Source organism: Amblyraja radiata, chromosome 10 (assembly GCF_010909765.2).
Source record: "Amblyraja radiata isolate CabotCenter1 chromosome 10, sAmbRad1.1.pri, whole genome shotgun sequence".
In the NCBI taxonomy this organism is placed as follows: domain Eukaryota; kingdom Metazoa; phylum Chordata; class Chondrichthyes; order Rajiformes; family Rajidae; genus Amblyraja; species Amblyraja radiata.
Genome location: NC_045965.1, coordinates 60,980,680 through 61,003,491, shown reverse-complemented (window position 1 = coordinate 61,003,491; position 22,812 = coordinate 60,980,680). Strand labels below are relative to the sequence as shown.

At 44.7% G+C, this 22,812-nt stretch overlaps 1 protein-coding gene across 9 annotated transcripts in view; it reads left to right on the top strand.

The window, feature by feature from the left end:
* The first annotated feature begins 8,692 nt into the window (after positions 1–8,692).
* Positions 8,693–22,812, top strand: part of sh3glb1 (SH3 domain containing GRB2 like, endophilin B1) — a 45,194-nt gene continuing 31,074 nt past the window's right edge. For 3 of the 9 annotated variants that reach the window (XM_033029016.1, XM_033029015.1, XM_033029014.1), the window contains exon 1: positions 8,718–8,955. In XM_033029016.1, the coding sequence (XP_032884907.1) occupies positions 8,893–8,955 (63 nt within the window). In that variant the 5' untranslated portion in view covers positions 8,718–8,892. Of the gene's footprint in view, positions 8,956–22,812 lie in introns of all 9 variants that reach the window. The other 6 variants (XM_033029019.1, XM_033029017.1, XM_033029018.1 and 3 more) reach the window with 5 other exon arrangements.

The following is a 22,812-nucleotide window of genomic DNA, read 5'->3' as shown; positions in this document are numbered from 1 at the left end:
AAATAGACACAAGATAACCTGTTGAGTTACTCCAATACTTTGTGTCTATCGTTGCCAGAAGAAGTGGTTGATGTAGGTACAATAACAACATTTAAAAAGGCATCTGGACAGGTACATGGATAGGAAAGGTTTAGAGGCAAATGGGACTAGCTTAGTTGGGACATCTTGATCGGCATGGACAAGTTGGGCCGAATGGCCCTGCTTCTGTGCTCTATGATTCCATGACTCGAATTTCCAGACAATGCAGGCACATTGATCTGAAGAGGCCCCAGTGTTCAAAGGTTCTAATTTCCTCATTCATCTTTCTTTTGCACAACACTTTGCACATTACTCAATTATCCGTCCATGACCCCATGGAGCAGCAAACATCTCAATTGATCTTCTGTTGACATCAGGACATAGATCTATTGCATAGGTTTCCGTTTTGCAGCACGCAAGTGCTAATGCCTTTTTCAGAATGTCCTTAGAGTTCTTTTGACTGACCAGCACAAAACTATCGTCAACATTCCACTGAACCTTTATCTCTCTTTCCTTTTAAGTTCTCAAAGCACAGTGCCATACATTCTTACCCTTCATTGGAAAGTTTCGTTTTTAGTTTAGTTTAGATAGAGATACGGCGCTGAAACAGGCCCCTCGGGCCACCAAGTCCGCGCCGACCAGTGATCCCCACACATTAACACTATCCTACATGCACTACGGCCAATTTACAATTTTACCAAAGCCAATTAACCTACAAACCTGCACGTCTTTGGAGTGTGGGAGGAAACCGAAGATCTCGGAGAAAACCCACGCAGGTCACGGGGAGAACGTCCAAACTTCGTACAGACACACCCATAGTCAGGATCGAACCCGGGTCTCTGACGCTGTAAGGCAGCAATTCTACCGCTGCGCCACTGTGCCGCCCACAAATTCCGTGTTAAAACAAGACTTTCTGCGGCCCCTTTTTCAAACAAATCCAGTTACGTTTAGTTTTGAGATACAGCGTGGAAACAGGCTCACCGAGGCCATGCTGACTGTGGATCATCCATATATTAGTTTTATTCCACTTTTGCATCCTTCAGACTCAGAACAATTGGCAGAATCCAATTGACCTACAAACCTGCATGTATTTGGAGTGTGGGAGGAAACCGGAGCACCTGAAGAAAACCCATACACTCAGAGGGAGAATGTACAAACTCTGTATGGACAGCACCCCTAGTCAGGACCAAAACCAGTCTCTGGCGCTGTGAAGTAGCTGCTCTACCGCTGCTCCATTTTATTACATTGAGAAGGTGGTATCAATGATCTATTCTACATTGTTCTTGTTCTTTGTCCCCTTTGATGTCTCGTTGTCGAACCTTACCCATCCCTGTCTCTGTGTCTCCCTCTCCCCTAATGTTCAGCCTGAAGAAGGGTCTCGACCCTTAAGCGTCACCCATTCCTTCTATCCAGGGATGCTGCCCGTCCTGCTGAGTTACTCCAGCATTTTGTGTCTATCTTCCATGTAAACCAGCATCTGCAGTTCTTCCAACGCAAAACAAAGTGGAGCATGGTAACCCGAGACTGAGTGTGTGAAATGTGGCCCCAGTTTGTGGAAGAGAATGAAGGAATCAGCATCAGACGAGCCAGACAACAAACCGTAGAGATTATCCGAGCTTTCATGTATACGATTTAAAGCAAATTGCTGAACCATATTGCCAAATAGACTTTGTTGTAAAATCTCAGTGAGTATTATATATAACAATTCTATCTTCACCAATGCCATCTCTCATTTCTTTTCTCCAGAGATGATGCCTGACCCGTTGAGTTACTCCAGCATTTTGTGTCCGCCATCTCTCACTATTTCTTTCAAGCTCTTTCTAAGAGTTGTGTCCCCTTCTCCATCAGGGATGAGTCTCAACCCCGGTCACTCCCTCTTCTGTCCTCTCCTCGCAGGCAAGAGGTACAGAAGTGTGAAAACGCACACCTCCAGATTCAGGAACAGTTTCTTCCCAGCTGTTATCGGGCAACTGAACCATCCTACCATAACTAGGTATGTTGCAAAACTTACCTTCAGCGGCGCTGCAGTTCTGTCACTGCCCGTGTGCGCGACTTTGGCGCCTTTGAGAGGGGGGCGGGTTTTAAATGCCACATTCTCCAGGCTGTTTAAATCGATGTTGGTCAGCCTTAGTTGCTCAAGAAAAATCGCTCCGACTGCCGTTCTCTGCACTTATTTTTAAACTAAGTTGGATAATTTAATTGTTAGAGTAAATTAAAAATCATCTTCTAAAGCCGTGGACGCCGACAACGGGACGGATCTCGAGTAGGGGACAAGGCAAGGTAGGCTGTTTATTTTTACAATAAAAAGTACTTCTTAAGATGCCTTTAATCAAAATTTTAAGTTGCGAGAAGGTGACTTGGAGCCCATCCAAACCGGCAGTATTTTTCCTGCCGACATGGGGTTCAAATTCACTGCAACTGCAACGTTCCAAATGATCGCGTTCCAGAAAAACCCACTCGCAAGATGATTTATATGCCCATTAATTTACAGCAATTAAACACTAAATTCCTTCCATTTGACCTATAAATTCATGACAATGAGATTTAAAAATCATGTTATATTGTGAATTCTTGTGTGAATGTTCTTTAAACACTTAGGCTATTAAAAAATGTAAATCTTTTCAAAGAAATGGATAGAGGTTTAGATCTAGTAATTGAATTTTGTAATTAGCTACAATTGGGTAACTAACTAATTATATGCTTTAATTTCAGGTCATCCAAGTAAGATTGTTTAATATTTGTTTCAGAATGCTTCAATCTATAATAACTGAAAATTTCTTTCAGTTCTCTTAATTTTTAAGAAAGTTATGGGCATTTGACTGTCCTTGATCACAGCTTTTGTGTTAAGTCAATGGAAAAGCAATAGGGAACAAGATGCTAATTTCCGAGTATGAAAATGGCCATAACTTTTTTAATACTGAAGATATGAAAGTGAATTAGTTGTCAAATTAAACTTCTTTTTATGCTTTATCTGATGAGGTAAATTGCAGACTTGATTTTTTAAATCTCAAAATTTTGTAACATTGCTACCATAACCAGACTAAACTAAACTAAACAGGGCAGCAAAGTAACGCAGCAGTAGAGTCGCTGCCTTACAGCACTTACAGCGCCAGAGACCCGGTTTCAATCTGGCTACGGGTGCTGTCTGTAAGGAGTTTGTACGTTCTCCCTGTGACCTGCGTGCTTTTTCTCCGCGAACTTTGGTTTCCTCCCACACTCCAGGGACGTACAGGTTTGTAGGTTAATTGGCTTGGTATAAATGTAAAAAGAAATGGTCCCTTGTGTAGGATAGTGTTAATGTGCGGGGATCGCTGGGCTGTGCGGACTCGGTGGGACGAGGGGCCTGTTTCCGTGCTGTATCTCTAATCTAAACTAACTAAACTAGAATAAACTAAACTAAATTGCAGCCTAACTCGTTGGTTGTTTCTATGGATCTTAGCATTCATACCGGGGTGGGAGATTACAACCTTCACGTAGTCCACCCCGTTTCGACTAATGCAATCAACCCGAAGTGCACAAACAAGATCAAATAGAGCAAGTTGACCCCCAACTTTTGGCTGTGCATGCCATATGCAAGAAGAAGCATCAATACCCCTTTTTTCCCCATTAACCAACTGGTTCAACATTCTGTAGATTTGCAACAACAGAAATCACATGTTCTATCTTTGCTGTGTTAGCAGACATTTCCATGAAGTTACTAAGTCAGTTATTTGCGTACATCATCACTCTCACGACTATGGCTGACCAGAGGTGTGAGCTGCAAGAAGTCGTTTCCTCTTCTCTACGTTGATTTTAGCGAACGGCTGGGTTCAGTGAGACTATTTCCTTTTCTAACCGAGTGAAAGGGGCATTATATTAACTGTTGGCAGATGCCACAGCTCATATCTACGAACCCATGTGTAGTCAATTCACCATAAGGAGTTCCTCTACCCAAACAAAGGGAAGATTGATTTCAGAGCCTCGTCGCTTTAATTGCCGTTCCTGCCTCCAAGGAGAAAACAAAGGGCCGGAAAATAACCTTAAGGGTGACAGGAACTAAAGTGAGCCCAAGGCTCCAGCTCCCTCACTCAGCCTCTGCCACAGGAAATGGTTGGAAAGCTTTAGTGAACATCCTGTTTCTCACGTAAAACGTTCAAGTCGACAGATGGAAAGTCAAATCCCACAAACCATTCAATTCATGGGCAAAGCTTGCCTGAAACAATTCTCTGATGCTCCTGTAAATATTCAGTTCAGTTCAGTTTCATAGAAACATAGAAAATAGATGCAGGAGGAGGCCATTTGGCCCTTCGAGCCAGCACCGCCATTCATTGTGATCATGGCTGATCATCCACAATCAGTAGCCCGTGCCTGTCTTCTCCCCATATCAATAGACAATAGACAATAGATGCATGAGTAGGCCATTTGGCCCTTCGAGCCAGCACCGCATTTCAATGTGATCATGGCTGATCATCCACAATCAGTACCCCGTTCCTGCCTTCTCTCCATATCCATTAACTCCGTTATCCCTAAATCTCTCTAAATCTCTCTTGAAAACCAGAGAACCAGCCTCCACGGCCCTCTGAGGCAGAGAATTCCACAGACTCACAACTCTCTGTGTGAAAAAGTTCTTCCTCATCTCCGTTCTAAATGGCTTACCACTTATTCCTAAACTATGGCCCCTGGTTCTGGACTCCCCCAACATTGGGAGCATGTTTCCTGCCTCTAGCATGTCCAACCCCTTAATAATCATATATGTTTCGATAAGATCCCCTCTCATCCTTCTAAATTCCAGAGTATACAAGCCCAGCCGCTCCAATCTAACAACATATGACAGTCCCGCCATCCCGGGAATTAACCTCATGATCCTGCGCTGCACGCCCTCAATAGCAAGAATGTCCTTCCTCAAGTTTGGAGACCAAAACTGTACACAATACTTCAGTTGTGGTCTCACCCTTCCCCTTTTCCCAACTTGACACTATTTAGGTGATAATCTTCCTTCCTTTTTGTTGCCATCATTTATCCACATTAAACTTCATCTGCCATACATCTGCCCACTCACCCAACCTGTCCAAGCCACCCTGCATCCTCATAGCATCCTCCTCACAGTTCACACTGCTACCCAGCTTTGTGTCATCTGCAAATTTGCTAATGTTACTTTTAATCCCTTCATCCAAATCATTAATGTATATTGTAAATAGCTGCGGTCCCAGCACCGAGCCTTGCGGTACCCCACTAGTCACTGACTGCCATTCTGAAAGGGACCCGTTAATTCCTACCCTTTGTTTCCTGTCTGCCAACCAATTTTCTATCCATGTCAGCGCTCTACCCCCAATACTATGTGCTCTAATTTTGCCCTTGATCCCTTGATATCCCTTGATTCCGCTAGCCCCTGGAGCTCTATCTAACTCTCTTTTACATTCAATTTACATTTACAACGGTTTTTTCCTCCCTTTATTATTAGACCGTGGCCCCTGGTTCTGGACTCCCCCATCATTGGGAACATTTTTCCTGCATCTAGCTTGTCCAGTCCTTGTATAATTTTATACGTTTCTATAAGATCCCTTCTCATCCTTCTAAATTCCAGTGAATACATGCCCAGTCTTTCCAATCTTTCCTCATATGACAAGTCCCGCCATCCTGGGGATTAACCTCATGAACCTGCGCTGCATTGCCTCAATAGCAAGGATGTCCTTCCTCAAATTAGGAGACATAAAATGCACACAAATACAGGGCCCTGGTGAGACCACATCTGGAGTATTTGTGTGCATTTTTTGTCTCCTAATTTGAGGAAGGACATCCTTGCTATTGAGGCAATGCAGCGCAGGTTCATGAGGTTAATCCCCGGGATGGCGGGACTGTCATACAACAGTCCTCACGCCCCCCCCCCCCCCCCCCCCCCTCCTCTCTGAACACCCACCATCCCCCCCACCAGATCTCGTCTCGGCCTTTGTCCACTCCCCGGCCCTCCTCTGACCCCAACCCCCACCCTTGTCATGTCTTCACCAACCCCCCTGACCTCCCCCTTTCTGACCTTCACCCTCCGCCCCCACCTCAATGAGTTCCGGGTCCGCCACAACGTAGAGCTTTTCTTCCGTCGCCTACGCCTCCGTGTCTTTTTCTATGGGAAGAAGTCCTCACCACCCAGTGATGACCCCTTCTCCCGTCTCCACCAGTCCCCCTCCTCTTGGACTCTCCAGAACGGCCTTCTACCCTCTCAAGACCTCTGCATTTCTAACTGCCGACGTGGGGTGGAAGATTGCAACCTTCACGTGGTCCGCCCTATTTCGACTAATGCAATCAACTCGACGTGCACAAACGGAAGATCAAATAGAACAAGTTGTCCAACAACTTTAGGCTGTGCACGGCACACGAAAGAAGAAGACTGCCGACGTGACATCGACCGTCTCAACTTTTCCACTCCCCTTACTTCCTCCAACCTCACACCCTCTGAACGTACAGCCCTCCACTCACTCTGCAGCAACCCTGACATATGGAAGAAGGGTCTCGACCCAAAATGTCACCCATTCCTTCTCTCCAGAGATGCTGCCTGTCCCACAGAGTTACTACAAGTCAAATCGGTAATAAAGAAGGCAAACGCAATGCTGGCATTTATTTTGAGGGCAAGAATACAAAAACAGGGATATAATGCTGATGCTCTAAGGCGCAGGTCAGGCCACATTTGAAGTAGTGTGAGCAATTTTGGGAACGTTGATTGGTTGAGAAGGCATCCAGACCTGCTCGTCGATTGGCTGAGGGATCCAGACCGCACTTTTGATTGGCTGAGAAGGCATCCAGATCTGCGCGTTGATTGGGTTAAGCTATGAGACTGCACGTCGATTGGTGGGCGAGGCGTCCATTTGACTCCTCCCATTTCCTCCAAACACAAGGCGTAGCTATGGGCACACGCATGGGCCCCAGCTACGCCTGCCTCTTTGTCGGGTACGTTGAACAATCCTTGTTCAATGCGTACCAGGGCCCTATCCCCGACCTCTACCTCCGCTACATTGACGACTGCTTTGGTGCCACCTCCTGCACCCACACAACTGACTGACTTCATCCACTTCACCACCAACTTCCATCCGGCACTCCAATACACCTGGACGATTTCAGACACTTCCCTACCATTCCTTGACCTCACCATCTCCATCGCAGGGGACAGACTCCTGACCGACATACATTATAAACCCACTGACTCACATGGTTATCTGGACTACACGTCTTCCCACCCTGCCCCCTGCAAAGACTCCATCCCCTACTCCCAATTCCTCCGCCTACGCCGCATCTGTTCCCAGGATGAGACATTTCATACCAGGGCATCGGAAATGTCCTCGTTCTTCAGGGAATGGGGATTCCCCTCCGCCACCATAGATGAGGCTCACACCAGGGTCTCATCCATACCCCGTAACACTGCTCTCTCTCCCCATCCCCGCACACGCAACAAGGGCAGAGTCCCTCTGGTCCTCACCTTTCACCCCACCAGCCGGCAAATACAACACATAATCCTCCGCCATTTCCGCCACCTCCAACGTGACCCCACCACTCGCCACATCTTCCCATCTCCCCCCATGTCTGCCTTCCGCAAAGACCGCTCCCTCCGCAACTCCCTCGTCAATTCTTCACTTCCCTCCCGCACCACCCCCTCCCCGGGCACTTTCCGTTGCAACCGCAGGAAATGCAACACCTGTCCCTTCACCTCCCCCCTCGACTCCATTCAAGGTCCCAAGCAGTCGTTCCAGGTGCGGCAAAGGTTCACCTGTATCTCCTCCAACCTCATCTACTGCATCCGCTGCTCTAGATGTCAGCTGATTTACATCGGTGAGACCAAGCGTAGGTTGGGCGACCGTTTCGCCGAACACCTCCGCTCAGTCCGCAATAACCTACCTGACCTCCCGGTGGCTCAGCACTTCAACTCCCCCTCCCATTCCCAATCCGACCTCTCTGTCCTGGGTCTCCTCCATTGCCAGAGTGAGCAACAGCGGAAATTGGAGGAACAGCACCTCATATTCCGTCTGGGGTCCTTGCGTCCCCTTGGCATCAACATTGAATTCTCCCAATTTGGCTAGCCCGTGCTGCCCCCCCCCCTCCCCCCCTCCCCTTCCCCCTCTAGCTGTCTCCTCCCATCCGCCCGCCCCCGGGCTCCTCCTCCTCCTCCCTTTGTCCTTCTTTCTTTCCCCACCCCCTATCAGTCTGAAGAAGGGTTTCGGCCCGAAACGTCGCCTATTTCCTTCGCTCCATAGATGCTGCTGCACCCGCTGAGTTCCTCCAGCAATTTTGTGTACCCCAGCTCTGAGCATTGATTGGTTGAGGGAGCTGGACTGCTCTTTGATTGGTTGAGAGGGCATACGGTTCTGAGCATTGATTGGTTGAAGCTGTGAAACTGCACACGGATAGGTGAAGAATGCGTCCAGGCCTGCACGATGATTGGTTCAGAGGGTGGCCATCTCTACACGCTGATTGGTGGAACAGACCATCAGGACCTGCATGCTGGTTGGTTGAGATGGCTCCAGCCCTGAGAGTTGATTGATTGATGGAATGAGACCCTGTTCGCTGATTGGTTGAGGGAGGGGAACCGCAATTTTGATTGGTGGAGCAGGCGTCCGGACCTGCACGCCGATTGGTCGAAACTGTGAGACTGCACGCCGATTGGCGGATGGAGTGAGTACACACCAGGGCGGGACCGCTGATTGGCTGCTCCTTCAGAGGGGGCGGGGCTGCTGCAGCGACCGGTCGCTCTGCTCCTCCCGGCGGCGTCGACGTTGGTGACGGGCCCTGGCCCTCTGCTCCTCCCGGCCGTCACTCCCTCCGTCCCTTCCTCCTCTTGGCAGCAGCAGCAGCGGCGGTTCCCCGCTCCTAGATCTTCCCGGCGGCGGCGGCAACGGCGACGTTCGGGTCGCCATGGACTTCAACGTGAAGAAGTTGGCGGCGGACGCCGGCACTTTCCTCAGCCGCGCCGTTCAGGTAGCAGCGGGCCGTGGGAGGAAGGGAGGGCCGGGCCGGGCCGGGGTGGAGAGGCCGACGCTGGGGGTGTCGGGGGCAGGGCGAGGCCCGAGGCCGCCTGCGAGCTGTCAGTGAGCGGCCCGCGGGCAGGGAGGAGGCCCGGGCCCGGGGGGTCACAAAGTTCACAGGTGATAGGAGCAGAATTCGGCCATTCGGCCCATCGTCTCCTTCATGGCTGACCTATCTCTCCCTCCTCACCCCATTCATTATCCTACCTTCTCCCCATAACCCCTGGCACCCGTACTAATCAAGAATCTATCTATCTCTGCCTTAAAAAATATCCACTGACTTGGCCTCCACAGCCGTCTGTGACAATGAATTCCACAGATTCACCACCCACTGACTAAAGAAATTCCTCCTCATCTCCTTCCTAAAGGAACGTCCTTAATTCTTAGGCTGTGCTCCTCTAGTTAGACTCTCCCACTAGTGGAAACATCCGCTCCACATTCACTTTATCCCCCCCCCCCCCCCCCTCTAAACTCCAGCAGTAGAGGCGGCCGTCAAACGCTCCTTTCTGGGGCGATCTTGTAACCGAGTTGGTAACCAAAAGCAGAAAGCCACAATCGTCCATCTGCTTACCCAGTGTTATCTGTCACCCTCCCCATCTTCAACACCGTACACAACTTGGCTTCCTCCTTCCCAACTGTTTCATTTTATAATGTCCATTTAACCTTTAACTGTAACGTTGACACAAACTCTACTGCAGAAACCACTTGAATTGTTATTGCATCGGGCATTGAGTCGTTTCCCCTCTCCCATAGTCCATTATTGATTTACAACGATGACTATACATCATATGTTCTGCTCGTGGATATCCTGAATAGGGTGTGAAAGATTTTCTTGTGGTGTAATAAAGTTGAACCCTGCCCAGTGACAACGCATGGAGACTGGGGCGTTTTGTCAAATGGTTTAACACTAGCTTGGGGAGTTTTGTCAAATGCTTTAACACTACTTAGCCCAGGGATTTCCTCTCTTCCTTTTTACTGGGGGTATAAAACTCTAATCCACTGTACTGGCACCATACGGCTTTGAAGAGATTCCTGGCAATTAGCTAGCTCAGTAAAGGATCTACAAACAGGAGGAAACGCGTCCTTTGCACTGAATCTGTTGATCACCAGTTCAAACTAGTTCTAGGCTATTCCACTTCTGCTTCCACGCCCTATGCAATGGGGGCAATTTACAGAGACCAATTAACCTACAAACCTGCACCTCGTTGGGATGTGGGAGGAAACTGGAGCACCCGTATGAAACCCACGCGGTCACAGGGAGAACTACACAGACCTCTCCCTGCAAAAGAGGGAGAAAAACGATATTTCATTCATTTTAATTACAAGGAATACTTCCCTGATTCTCTATTCAATTTTGAGGATTATGCATCATGATTTCACCCATAATTTGGGGAGCTAAATAGATGCTCTATTTAGACACAAAGTGCTGGAGTAAATCGGTGGGTGTTTAATGCCTATGACCAAATTGGGATCCCTGAACACGCAAAAAAATCACAAAATTGGGACGTTTGCCATTTTAAAAAAAGATTTAATGTCGGGTTTCATTCTGATTGCTGCATTACTGTGTGATTGTCAAATTTATTTTTATCACAGCAGCCACATTGAATATACCACAAGTTATATGAAAGGCCTAGATAGAGTGGAATGGGAAGGATGTTTCCAGTAGTGGGAAAGTCTGAGGACATTGCCTCAATAAAAGAATGTACCATCAGAATGGCAAAGAGGAGGAATTTCTTTAGCCAGTCGAATTCATTCCCAACGGCTCTTGCGGAGGCCAGGACATTGGGAACTTTTAAAACGGAAATTGATCGGTTCCTGGAAGGTGTTGCACATAACCAAAATCTTGCCTTACCTCTCTCACCTTAAAGCTATGCCCTTGAGTCTTTGACATTTCCACCCTGAGTAAAATATTCTGATTCTCTACCGTCTATGCTCCTCACAATGTTACAAATTTCGATTGGATCTCCCTGCAGCTTCAGACGCTCCAGAGAAAACAATTCAACCCCCCCCCCCCCTCTACTTTCTGTCTGAAGAAGGGTTTCGACCCAAAAGTTACCCATCCTTTTTCTCCAGAGATCCAGTCTGATCTGTTGAGTTACTCCAGCACTTTGTGTCTCTCAACTTTGTTCAACCTCTCTTCACAGTTAATACCCTGTAATCCAGGCAGCATCCTGGTGAACCTCTTCTGCACCCTCATAACCTTATGTGTGACACATGATTTAGAGAGTCTGCATTTGGCACTGTGAGACTTTAGCAATGATATTACAAATGTGCCCAGCAACATTGAAAACAACAGCACTTTACAGCCAATCATGACCCTTGAGTATGTATCCTGTCCAATTTGCAATTTCCCAAGTTGCACAGTGTGATTATCTTGGCGATGGTGGGTGATAGGTGAAAAATGAGCATTGTGCATGTTAAATGCTGCCATTACATGGGTGAATAACACATGAAATGGGTGAGAAAGTCAGATGCACCAAGGTTAATGGCACATTGGAATGTCTACTCCAATTTACTGATGAGCGGAAATAGGCAGTGTAATGTTAAACCATGTGTAATTTCTTTGTATGTGATTTACACCGTAAAAGATAAAGACGTAGACTTTTTCTAATTCCATGTACTTTTTAGCTGCAATATTTTAATTTGTATCAATTGCAGCCAGCAGTAGGAAAGATCTTTGAGCAGCAGAAGATAACTAACTTTGAGGCTTGTGTTCAGTACTGATGTGTCAGTACTGATGCTCTGAATAAGGCTCATCTGATTGGTGAAGGCAAGCTGCTGCCTGTTACACCTCCACAGGCATCTCATTTACTATAAGAATTTAATTTTGAGCTATTTACTCAAGGAAAACGTGGAGGGGCGGGTACTGTAGAGAAAGCCGGGACTTTGCAGAAGGATTTGGACAGGTTGGGAGAGTGGGCAGAGAAGTGGTGGATGGAATATAGCAAAGTGTGGAGTCATGCATTTTGGTAGTAGGAAAAAAGGCGTAGAGTATTTTCTAAATGGGGAGAAAATCCAGAAATTGGAGGTAAAGGAACTTGGGAGTGCTGGTGCAGGATTCCCAAAAAGTTAATTTGCAAGTTGAATCGGTAGTAAGTAAAGCAAACGTAATGCTTGCATTTATATCAAGAGGGCTAGAATACAAAAGCAGGGATGTAATGCTGAGGCTCTATAAGGTGCTGGTCAGGCCGCTTTTGGAGTATTGTGTACAATTTTGGGCATCATATCTGAGGAACGATGTACTGGCTCTGGAGAGGGTCCAGAGGAGGTTGGCATAAATGATCCCATGAATGAGTGGACCTGATGGTATACCCGGTCGAGTTCTCAAAACCTTTGCAGACCAACTGGCTGGGGTTTTTGCAGACGTTGTCAACCTCTCACTACTGAGGTCTGAGGTTCCCACCTGCTTTAAGAGTAGCAATGTTACAAAATTTTGAGATTTTAAAAATCAAGTCTGTAATTTATCCCATCAGATAAAGCATAAAAATAAGTTTAATTTGACACCTAATTCACTTTCATATCTCAAGTATTTAAAAAGTTATGGCCATTTTCATACTGGGAAATGAGCATCTTGTTCCCTATTGATTTTCTATGGACATAACAAAAAAGCTGTGATCGTGAACAGTCAAAAGCCCATAACTTTCTTAAAAATTAAGAGAACTGAATGAAATTTTCAGTTATCATAGATTGAAGCATTCTGAAACAAATATAAAATAATCTTACTTGGATGACCTGAAATTAAAGCATATAATTAGTTAGTTACCTAATTGTAGCTAATTTCAGACTTCAATTACTAGATCTAAACATCTATCCATTTCTTAATAAATGATTAACATTTTTAAATAGCCTAAATGTCCAAATAATATTCACAAATAATTCACAATAAAACATGATTTTTAAATCTCATTTACATTAATTTATAGGCCAAATGGAAGGAATTTAGTGTTTAATTGCTGTAAATAAATGCCCATTTAAATCAGCTTTCCAGTGGGTCCCTGTGGAACGCGCTGGTTTAGAACGTTCACATTGCGGTAGATTTGTGCCCCAAATGCCGAGAAAAATACTGCGCGATATAATGGGGCCAAATTGAGCTACTCGCAATATTAAACTTAGTATAAAGGGATCTTTAGAAGCCCTTTTTAATGTAAAAATATACAACCTAACTTCTGCTATTTGCTTTATGAGACCCTGCGGTTGCTGGCGGTCGCGGGTTTAGAGATTGATTTTTAAACTACTATAACTATTATTCAAGGCCTTTAAACCTAATAATAGCTTTTGCGACGGGGTCTTCCAGCGATTTTTCGTTAATAATTAACTAGGCTGAACATTTTCGATTGGAACAGCTTAGAGAAAATCGCGTTTTAAACCCGCCCCCTCTAAACGGCGCCAAAATCGCGCACACCCTCAGCAGCAGATCTTCAACGACGCTTCAGGTAGGCTTTGCAACATACCTATTAAGAGGGCATCAATAATACCGGTGCCCAAGAAGTCTAAGGTAACGTGCCTCAACAACTATCGACCAGTGGCACTAACGTCTGTGGTGATGAAGTGCTTGGAGAGGTTGGTTATGGTGGATATCAAATCCTACCTCAACAGGAACCTCGACCCACCACAGTTTGCCTACTGTCACAACAGGTCAACAGAGGATGCGATCTCACTGGCTCTCCACTCCACATTGATACCTCAACAAGAACTTCGACCCACTATAGTTTGCCTACCGTCACAACAGGTCAACGGAGGATGCGATCTCACTGGCTTTCCACTACGCATTGCCCACTTGGACAATAAAAACATTTGTGTCAGGCTATTGTTTATAGACTACAACTCACCGTTCAATACCATCATCCCCTCCAAGCTGGTTACAAAGCTCACGGAACTGGGTCTCTGCGCATCCCTCTGCAATTGGATCCTCGACTTCCTCATCCACAGTCTGTTCGAATTGGCAGAAATATTTCTTCCTCATTAACAATCAGTACGGAAGCACCTCAAGGCTGCTTGCTCAGCCCCCTGCTCTACTCACTCTATACTCATGACTGTGTAGCCGGACATAGTGCAAACTCCATCTTCAAGTTCGCCGATGACGCCACCGTTGTTGGACGAATTACAGATGGCGATGAGTCAGAGTATAGAAGTTTGACCAAATGGTGCCAGCACAACAACCTGGCTCTCAACATCAGTAACACCAAGGAACTGAGTGTGGACTTTGGAAGCGGAAGGATGTGGACGCACAATCCAGTTTACACCAACGGGTCGAAGGTGGAGAGAGTCAAAAACTTCAAATTCTTGGGCGTGCGTATTTCCGAAGATCTTCCCTGGACCCAGCACACTGATGCAATTATAAATAAAGCACATCAACGCCTCTACTTCCTGAGAAGATTACGGAGATTCGGTATGTCAGAGAGGATTCTCTTGAACTTCTACAGGTGTACAGTAGAAAGCATATTGACTGGTTGCATCGTGTCCTGGTTCGGCAACTTGAATGTCCAGGAGCAGAAAAGACTGCAAAAGGTTGTGAACACTGCCCAGTCCATTACCGGCTCTGACCTCCCCACTTTCAAAGGGATTATCGGAGACACTGCCTCAAAAAGGTAGCCAGCATCATCAGAGACCCACATGATCCTGGCCACACACCCATTTCACCACTGCCATCAGGAAGAAGTTACAGGAGCTTGAAAACTGTAACGTCCAATTTCAGGAACAGCTTCTTCCCTACAGCCATCAGGTTATTAAACACTACAACTTCAAATAAGCTCTGAACTACAATAGACATTATTATTATTATTATTATTATTGCACTAATATATATATATATGTGTGAGTGTGTGTGCGCGCGCATGTATATGTGTGTGTGTGTATATATACATACACACTACCCAAAAAAACAAACAATAACTAGACTAAGTGGGACCCGTTGGGTCCCAGCATCACACGGGAGGGCTGGTCACCAACGCAATATTCCACCTCTCCACCAATTCCAATATTGCTCGCCAGTGGGGGGGGGGGGGGGGGGGGGGGGGGGGGCGCCGCCTTTCTGTTGCGCTAGTATGGGTGTTGCGGACCGAAGGTATTGGTTTAAGAAGGGCTAGTATAGACATTGTGGGCCGAATGGATTCTTGGCCTGGCAGCCAACTGTTGCAACGATTTTAAAAGCCAAGCCAAGGCAAACAATTTGGCTGCAGCCACCCGACAACCAAAATTCATTTTGTGAACACAAACTTTTTAAAAGGCAAGGCAAACAATTTGGCTGCAGCCACCCGACAACCAAAATTCATTTTGTGAACACAAACTTTTTAAAAAGGCGAGGCAAACAATTGGGCTGCAGCCACCGCCAACCAAAATTCATTTCGTGCACACAAACTTTTAAAAAACGCGAGGCAAACAATTGGGCAGCAGCCACCTGACAACCAAGGTTCCGTGTTATTCGCAGCTCAGAGAGCCGTGACCCTCTCGCTTCCTGGGTCTGGCAGAGACTGAGTGAGGGACTACACTTCCGGGTTTTATAGTCCCTCCCCCCTGCCGCCAGCGGGGGCAGCAGACAGAATGGTGATTTTAAAAAACCCATTAATATCTCTGATTTTTCATCGATCGGAAAAATCCTCCAGTCACGGAAGGCGGAGGGGGGCTCTGAGCAAGGTGGTCAAAAATGACGGCTGTAGGTGGCGGAGTTCTCTCGGAAATCGCAGCACAGTGGGCCAAAAGCGGTCAAGATCAGACTTTTAGTAATATAGAAGATATAACAACATCAAGGTTAGCAAAGCAACCATACTGACACTGAGAACCCAACAAAAAACACCTAAGACTGCATTAATACAGCAGTAGATCTCCTTTTGGCTTTGCTAGAATTCCTACGTTAGGTTTAGGTGTAGGATCTTGGTGGTCTGTTGTGAACAGCAGTTGGCTGCTGGATTTCACAAATAAAAAAATTCTTAGCAAATTTTCTTCTTGCTGTGTGAAAGGAAATTGTTATTGTAACAGTTTGGTGTTATATCTGCTGAATTGTTTTATTATGGGGTTAAGTACATTCACAAACCATTTAATATTCCCTTACAAAAAGGACTGGTAAAACATGTGTTATTTCCACCCCTAGAGTTTAAGTTACAATAGAGATTGAATGAACAAAATGAGCAGACATTTCTGATAACATTCCATTTGATATTTAGTTTAATAAAACCTAGACTTAATGTTTGAATAGCTGGACAGTTCAGCAATGAGTTTTGGTGGTTTTAGTTCAGAAATACAGCATGAAAACAGGCCCTTCGGCCCATCATGCCCACACTGACCATCTATCACCCTTTCACATTAGTTCCATGTTATCAAACTTTCTCATCCACTCCCTACACACGAGGGACAAATTTCAGAGGCCAATTAACCTAGAAATCCACATGTCTTTGGGACGTGGGAGGAAAGTGGCACATCCGGTGGAAACCCACGTGGTCACGGAGAACTTGCAAGGAGATCAGGATTGAACCTGGGTCTCTGGTGCATTAAACTTATTGTTAGCTTCACTGTTTTGTTTACAGTGATGACTCGGCCTAGTTTATCTACTCACTAGTCAAGCTAAGCAACGCTCCACCTACCCTGAACACCTCCATCTCTGATTGTTTTTGTCAATGAAACAATATCAAAAAGGCAAGTGGTTGCCTCCTGTGGATGACACATCAGAAAGGAAGCATAATTCATTGTTTGATTGCAAACTGATCCAGATGATTAAGGCGCATAAGTAGATTGGGTCCAACATTAGCTTGGCCATAGAACTTGGGATGGTGGTGGAGGAGTGTAGTTCTGACTGGAGGTCTGTGACCAATGGTGTTCTGCAGTGATCGGTCATAGGACCTCTGTTATGCAAATATACGTGAGCTGATTATAGATACCCTGTTAAAAGGCATTTTCCTTGGCATTAGGCAGTGGAAATCAAAACGTAAACCTCACCCCACCACCACCACCAAAGAGAGACTTTCAGTTGCATCATCTAGTGATCGCATGTCACTTCTTTGCAGGATATGGACAAATCAAGTGAAGAAATATGTTATTTTCTTAAATGAACATTTTGCCAAGGACGGGTAGATCTGTGCACATATCTGCTAACAAAATATTTTCGCCAGCAGATACGATTAGTTTATCTTGTTATCATGTTTGCCACAGACTCTGTGGGCTGGAGGGTTTGTTTCTGTGCTGTACTGTTCTATGTTCTTTGCAGAAAGTTACACCTTGTAAGAATGAAAGTGAGTGATACAAAACTTTCACTAGCAGTTGAAATGTCCTTAGACATCACCTAAAATGCCAAAACCACCTTGGGTAGAGAAATAAACTTATTAGAGAAATTGCCTTATGTTCCTGAATCCAGATCAACTTTGCTTGGCAATGTTTAGCTTCCCCTGCAGAGGCCATGAAACAGCATCTCCCTCTCATTTATCCTCTGGGTCTTGTTCATGAGACCAGTCTTGCTTAACTCCCTTTCAACTAAAATGACCACTGCCCAGTTTGCACCTGGTTCCCATTCAACCTTGCTTTGGTTTCTTTTAAATATGCGTTCATTGTTCATTGACTCATTAAATTGATTTATTCCAAAACTCAGTAACTGCTGATGTTGGAAAGCACTGTCTATAATAATAATAATAATAATAATAATAATAATAATATATCTTTTATTGTCATTGCACGTCAGTGCAACGAGATTTAGTATGCAGCTCCACTGATGTACAAGAAAGGTAAATAAATACAATACATAAATAAACAAGCTGAATTGATTGACGTGACCATCTGAGGGAGACTGTCTAAAGGGGGTGGGTGGGGGGGGGCACTCATTAGGGCCGGTTCAGAGTCGCTATAGCTCTTGGGATGAAACTGTTCCTGAGTCTAGAGGTTCGGGCGTAGAAGGCCTTGTAACGTCTGCCGGAGGGAAGTAGTTGAAACAGACCGTGGCAGGGGTGTGATGAGTCCTCATGGATGCTGAGGGCCTTCCTGAGGCACCGCGTGTGGTAGATGCCCTCCAAGGCTGGTAGCTCTGTCCCGATGATCCGCTGCGCTCTGTTGACGACGCGCTGGAGAGCTCTCCTCTCCGCCTCCGTGCAACTGAGATACCACACAGAGATGCCATACGTTAGTATGCTCTCTGTGGTGCAGCGGTAGAACGTTGTCAGCAGCTGTTGGGGCAGACCAGTCTTTTTTAATGTCCTCAGGAAGAACAGTCGTTGCTGTGCCTTCTTGACCAGCGCGGCGGTGTTTGTGGACCATGTGAGGTCTTCTGAAATATGAGTGCCCAGAAACTTAAAGCTGGACACTCTCTCCACACTTTCCCCGTAAATGGAGATTGGTGCGCATTCTCCAGAATGGGACCTCCTGAATCACCATTAATCTAAAATCTTCATGGCCCCCTTTCTACCCCTCAACCCTCAACTGTATCGACGCTTACCCTTTTTTTTTTTTTTTGCTTTCTCTGTTTGTTTCTGCCTGTTCAAGCACATCAGAAGTCCAAACACACATCATAAATTAGACTCCTAGTAGTTATGGCTGTGTGATTCCATCTTAGCTCTCTTGATCACTACATTCAACAACGTCCTTCGACATGTCTCGTGTGTGATGTGAAACCCTATAATTTAGGTCCATCTGAAGTATCCAGTTTTGGGGCAGTATATCTGTATCAATAGTATCCTGAATCGCCCACCACAGTAACGTTTGAAGTTGAACAGTCCTTAGCTACCGTTATTACTTTCTTATCTATCTGTTGGCAGGGGAAATAATGTTATCTTCTGCAGCACAGGTTAGGTGTAGTTTTGCGTCGTCACCATATGTTTTGATTGCTCCACTGCCTTTGTTGTTAGACTGCTAGTCCATCTGTCTTGGATGAACCATATTTTCCTTCAGCTAAATACTGGCAAGTGCATTTTGTCCGATCCACGTCTCTGTTGCATCTCTCTGTACCTTTGTTATCAGTTTCATTTTCTTCCCTGCCAACTGCTGAAAGCTGATCTAGGCAAGTTGCAGCCTAAGCATCCTGCTTCTTTATGAGCTGAGTTTCTGAGCACATGTTTTAACCATCAGAAAGATTGCCCATCTCTTCCCGTCTTAGATTGTTATTGTGGAAAAACATTTTTTTGAACCCTTTAGAATGACCTAATCATAACCTTTATAAACCATCATCAAACGCGGCCCCCTCCCGCCCCCATGTCTCATCCTCACACAAATCCTGCTTGTTTATAATCCACGCTAAGATTAGTATAGTAATATTTAACTTCCTCATCTTTGAGGAATCAAAGGGCTTGTAACCACCTTTGGCCCTCCACCTTTGCAGACTGTACTTGTACAATCCTTCTAGTTTATAATAATCTGAACGTATTAGTTATTTTCATGTAGGAACAAGGAACCATAGGTGCTCGTCTACACAAAAGGACACAAAGTGTTGGAGTAACTCAGCGGGTCAGATAGCATCTCTGGAGAACATGGCGAGATGACGTTTCAGAATGATGTCTGAAGAAGGGTCCCGATCCGAAAAGTCACCTATTCATGTTGTCCAGAGATGCTGCCCAACCTGCTGAGTTACTCCAGCACTTTGTGTCCCAGTTGTTTTCATGTACGGATTGAATCCAAAAATGAATCCAGATAACTTTTAATTGCCCATGTACTGTCTTGTGCTCAGATTCCTTTGAACTATTAAGGTGTAGGTTTGTTATTGTCACATGTACCGAGTTACAGTGAAAGACCTTTGTGTGTTATCCAATCAAATCAGATAATACAAGAATCCAATCAAACCAAATACAAGTACAAACGATAAAGCAAAGGGGAAGTTACAGTGCAGAATATAGTTCTTAGCATTGTAGCATAAATGTTCCAGAAAACAAAGTCTAATGTCTGCAGTGATGTGGTTTGGAAAATTGGGACTGCAGCCGAGCTTATGGAAGGACCGTTCAGAAGTTTAGTTGATGCATTTGATACTGGAAAAGTTTCACTCTAGAGGATCTCCACTTATGTAGTTTGCCCTGTCCAAATTTTTCTTGGGTCCCTAGGCTTACTGTACTATTCCTCGATATAGTGTTGCATTGTTTAATAGGCTGATGGCTGTAGGGAAGAAGCTGCTCCTGGACTTGGACCCAATATGTGAACACTGGGCAGTGTTCACATATTTTATTATTTCCACCCTTTCCCCTCTCAGCATGTTGCTTAGTTTGCTTTATAACCTTTTCTAGTTCTTATAAACAGCTACTGACCTGAAGCATAAATGTACAATATTGTGCTTGGCTCATTGGGGGGTCACAAGACAAGGGAGTGGGTTTTATAAATAGACTTTTGCAGGGGGGGAAGGGGGGGAAATTAATGGATTTATATTTTGAACTAGATTGTTGGTGAGTAACGATTGTTTTATGATGTGGGCAGCATGGATGACATAGTGCAATATTTTAACATGAATTTTGTGTGATGGTATTGTATATTACTGCTCTTTCAAAATCATTAGCAGACAGAGAGCTGTCATTGTAATTGAGGATACACTACCCTATACAGTTTATACCTAAATAGCCATTTGACCCAGATGTCTTTTCAGCACAAAAAATCTTTAGATCACAGACACATTTTGAACAATAGCGCCATTCATTTTTGCAGCAGCTGTCTCTTAATTTTGCCAGTTGCTCAATCACAAGATATATGAGAAAATGCCGCTGTTAACTCTTCTTCTGCCCAAAGGGGTAATTATATCCAAAAGCTCTAAATTAAATTCATTCATTGTGCATTAGTATGATAGGGTTATTAGAAGCATAACTAGGTAGCGAACAAGAAATCCTTTTTGGGAAAACGATTACATTGTTGGTACAGCAATTCATTCATAGCCATGCAGCACAGATATTTGTCCTTCAGCCCACTTTGTCCATGTAAACTGTCATGTACACATTTACGTTAATCCCCATATTTAAATTTTTTTTTGCAATAACATAGGAGAAGGCGACCATTTGGCCTACAACGCTGGTTCCACTATTAGCAGAGCCTGAAGAAGGGTCTCGACCCAAAACGTCACCCATTTATTTTCTCCAGAGACGCTGCCTGTCCCACTGAGTTACTCCAGCATTTTGTGTCTATTAACAAGGACCATGGTTGACTTCCCCGAATATCATTTTTCTTCCCCTAACTCAGTTTCCTTTGATGCAAATGTTTATCAATCTCCATAGCCTTAGAGAATTCCAAAGATTTGCCTGAAGAAATCTGTCCTCTTTTCAGTGTTAAGCTGCCTGCCTTTGATTTTGAGAGAATGGTGTTAATTCCAGACTCCACAGTTGGGGAAACTCAATCCTCATATCTTCTCTAAAACGCAAAAGTCTTAGAGGATGTAACAATGAGAACAACATTTCTAACCTCTTAATAAATAGAAGCCTAACCTGCCTGATTTCTTCTCATATAAGAGTCCTGTCATTCCAGGAATCAGTCTGGTGTATCTCTGCTCTAATAGCAAATAAGCCCTTTAAAAAAAAAAATTATATGTAAAATTATCATTATCATCCTTTTATTGTCATCATGCAAAGCAACAATTGTACAATGCAAAATGAGAAGACGTTTCCCAGGGAATACCGGAGCATCGCACATAAAAACTTAAACATTTCACGCATAAACAAAAACAATCCAGTCCCTAATAAAAACAGTACGAATAGTTTAAAAAAGTGCAGGTAAAAAAAGCAACATTAAAATACAAGTTAAAAAAAATAGTCATAAAACGTCCAGGGCAGCTGATTTAAGTGGCCTGAGCCAGTGCCAGAGTTATTACTCAGTGCCAGTTATTAAATTGTCAGTGCAAAAGCAGCAGAATCAGGTGGAGTGGCTGTTTAGCAGTCTCACAGCCTGTGGAAGGAAGCTGTTTAGCAGTCTGGTTGTTCGGGCTTTGATGTCTCTTTCCTGATGGCAGGAGATCTAGATGTGTGTGGAGTGGGTGCAGTCTGTCCTTTGCTATGATCAGTGCTTTTTTCAGGCAACGGCTCTGGAACAGTTCTTGTACCGAGGGTAGCGAGACGCCAATGATCCTCTCTGCTCCCCTCACTACCCTCTGCAGAGACTTCTTTGACAATAAATCACTAGAAACAGAACACACGAGTTGTACAATTTTTGTTTTTAATTCTAAAGTTTTTCTTCCTTTTACATTTGGAACATTTTAATTTTTGTTGCCTTTCATTTTGCTCAGCCATTACCCGTTTTAGCCAGTGTTTCTGTTCTGAGTAACTTTGTGTTAATACTATTTAACCAAATGTAGAGTTAGACAGTGTGGAAACGGGCCCTTCAGCCCAACTTGCCCACACCGACCAACATCTCCCATCTTCATTAGCCCCACCGGCCTGCATTTGGCCCATGTCCCTCTAAACCTGTCCTATCCACGTACTTGTCTAAATGTTTCTTAAACGTTGCGATAGTACCTGTAGTAGAGATTTCATTTATTTTACTACTTTAGAATTCAGTTTATTTATGTGAGTCCACTGCAATAGAATTTTGATGAGATCAGGAATAGTGGGTTAATAGTTCTGAGCCATCCGAAGCATTTTCTCTTCCAATAACTATGCGCAGGAAGCTTCAACCATCTCAGAAACTGTATCTCTGTGTTGTCAATAGTGATTCTCTTTGGTTTCCTATGGCAACCAATCCGGTCAGCACAATTGAATTAGAACAGATTTATTAATTGTCCTGGTGTGCTACAGAGGAAGTGCATAAAGATTAAAAGATAAAAATAATCTGATATTATTTCCATTTGAAAAAAACATTTGAGTTTTTATATTCTCTTCAAAAATGTGAGCACTTCATTTTCCTCTCGTAGGTTAATTGGCTTCTGTAAATTGTCTCTCGT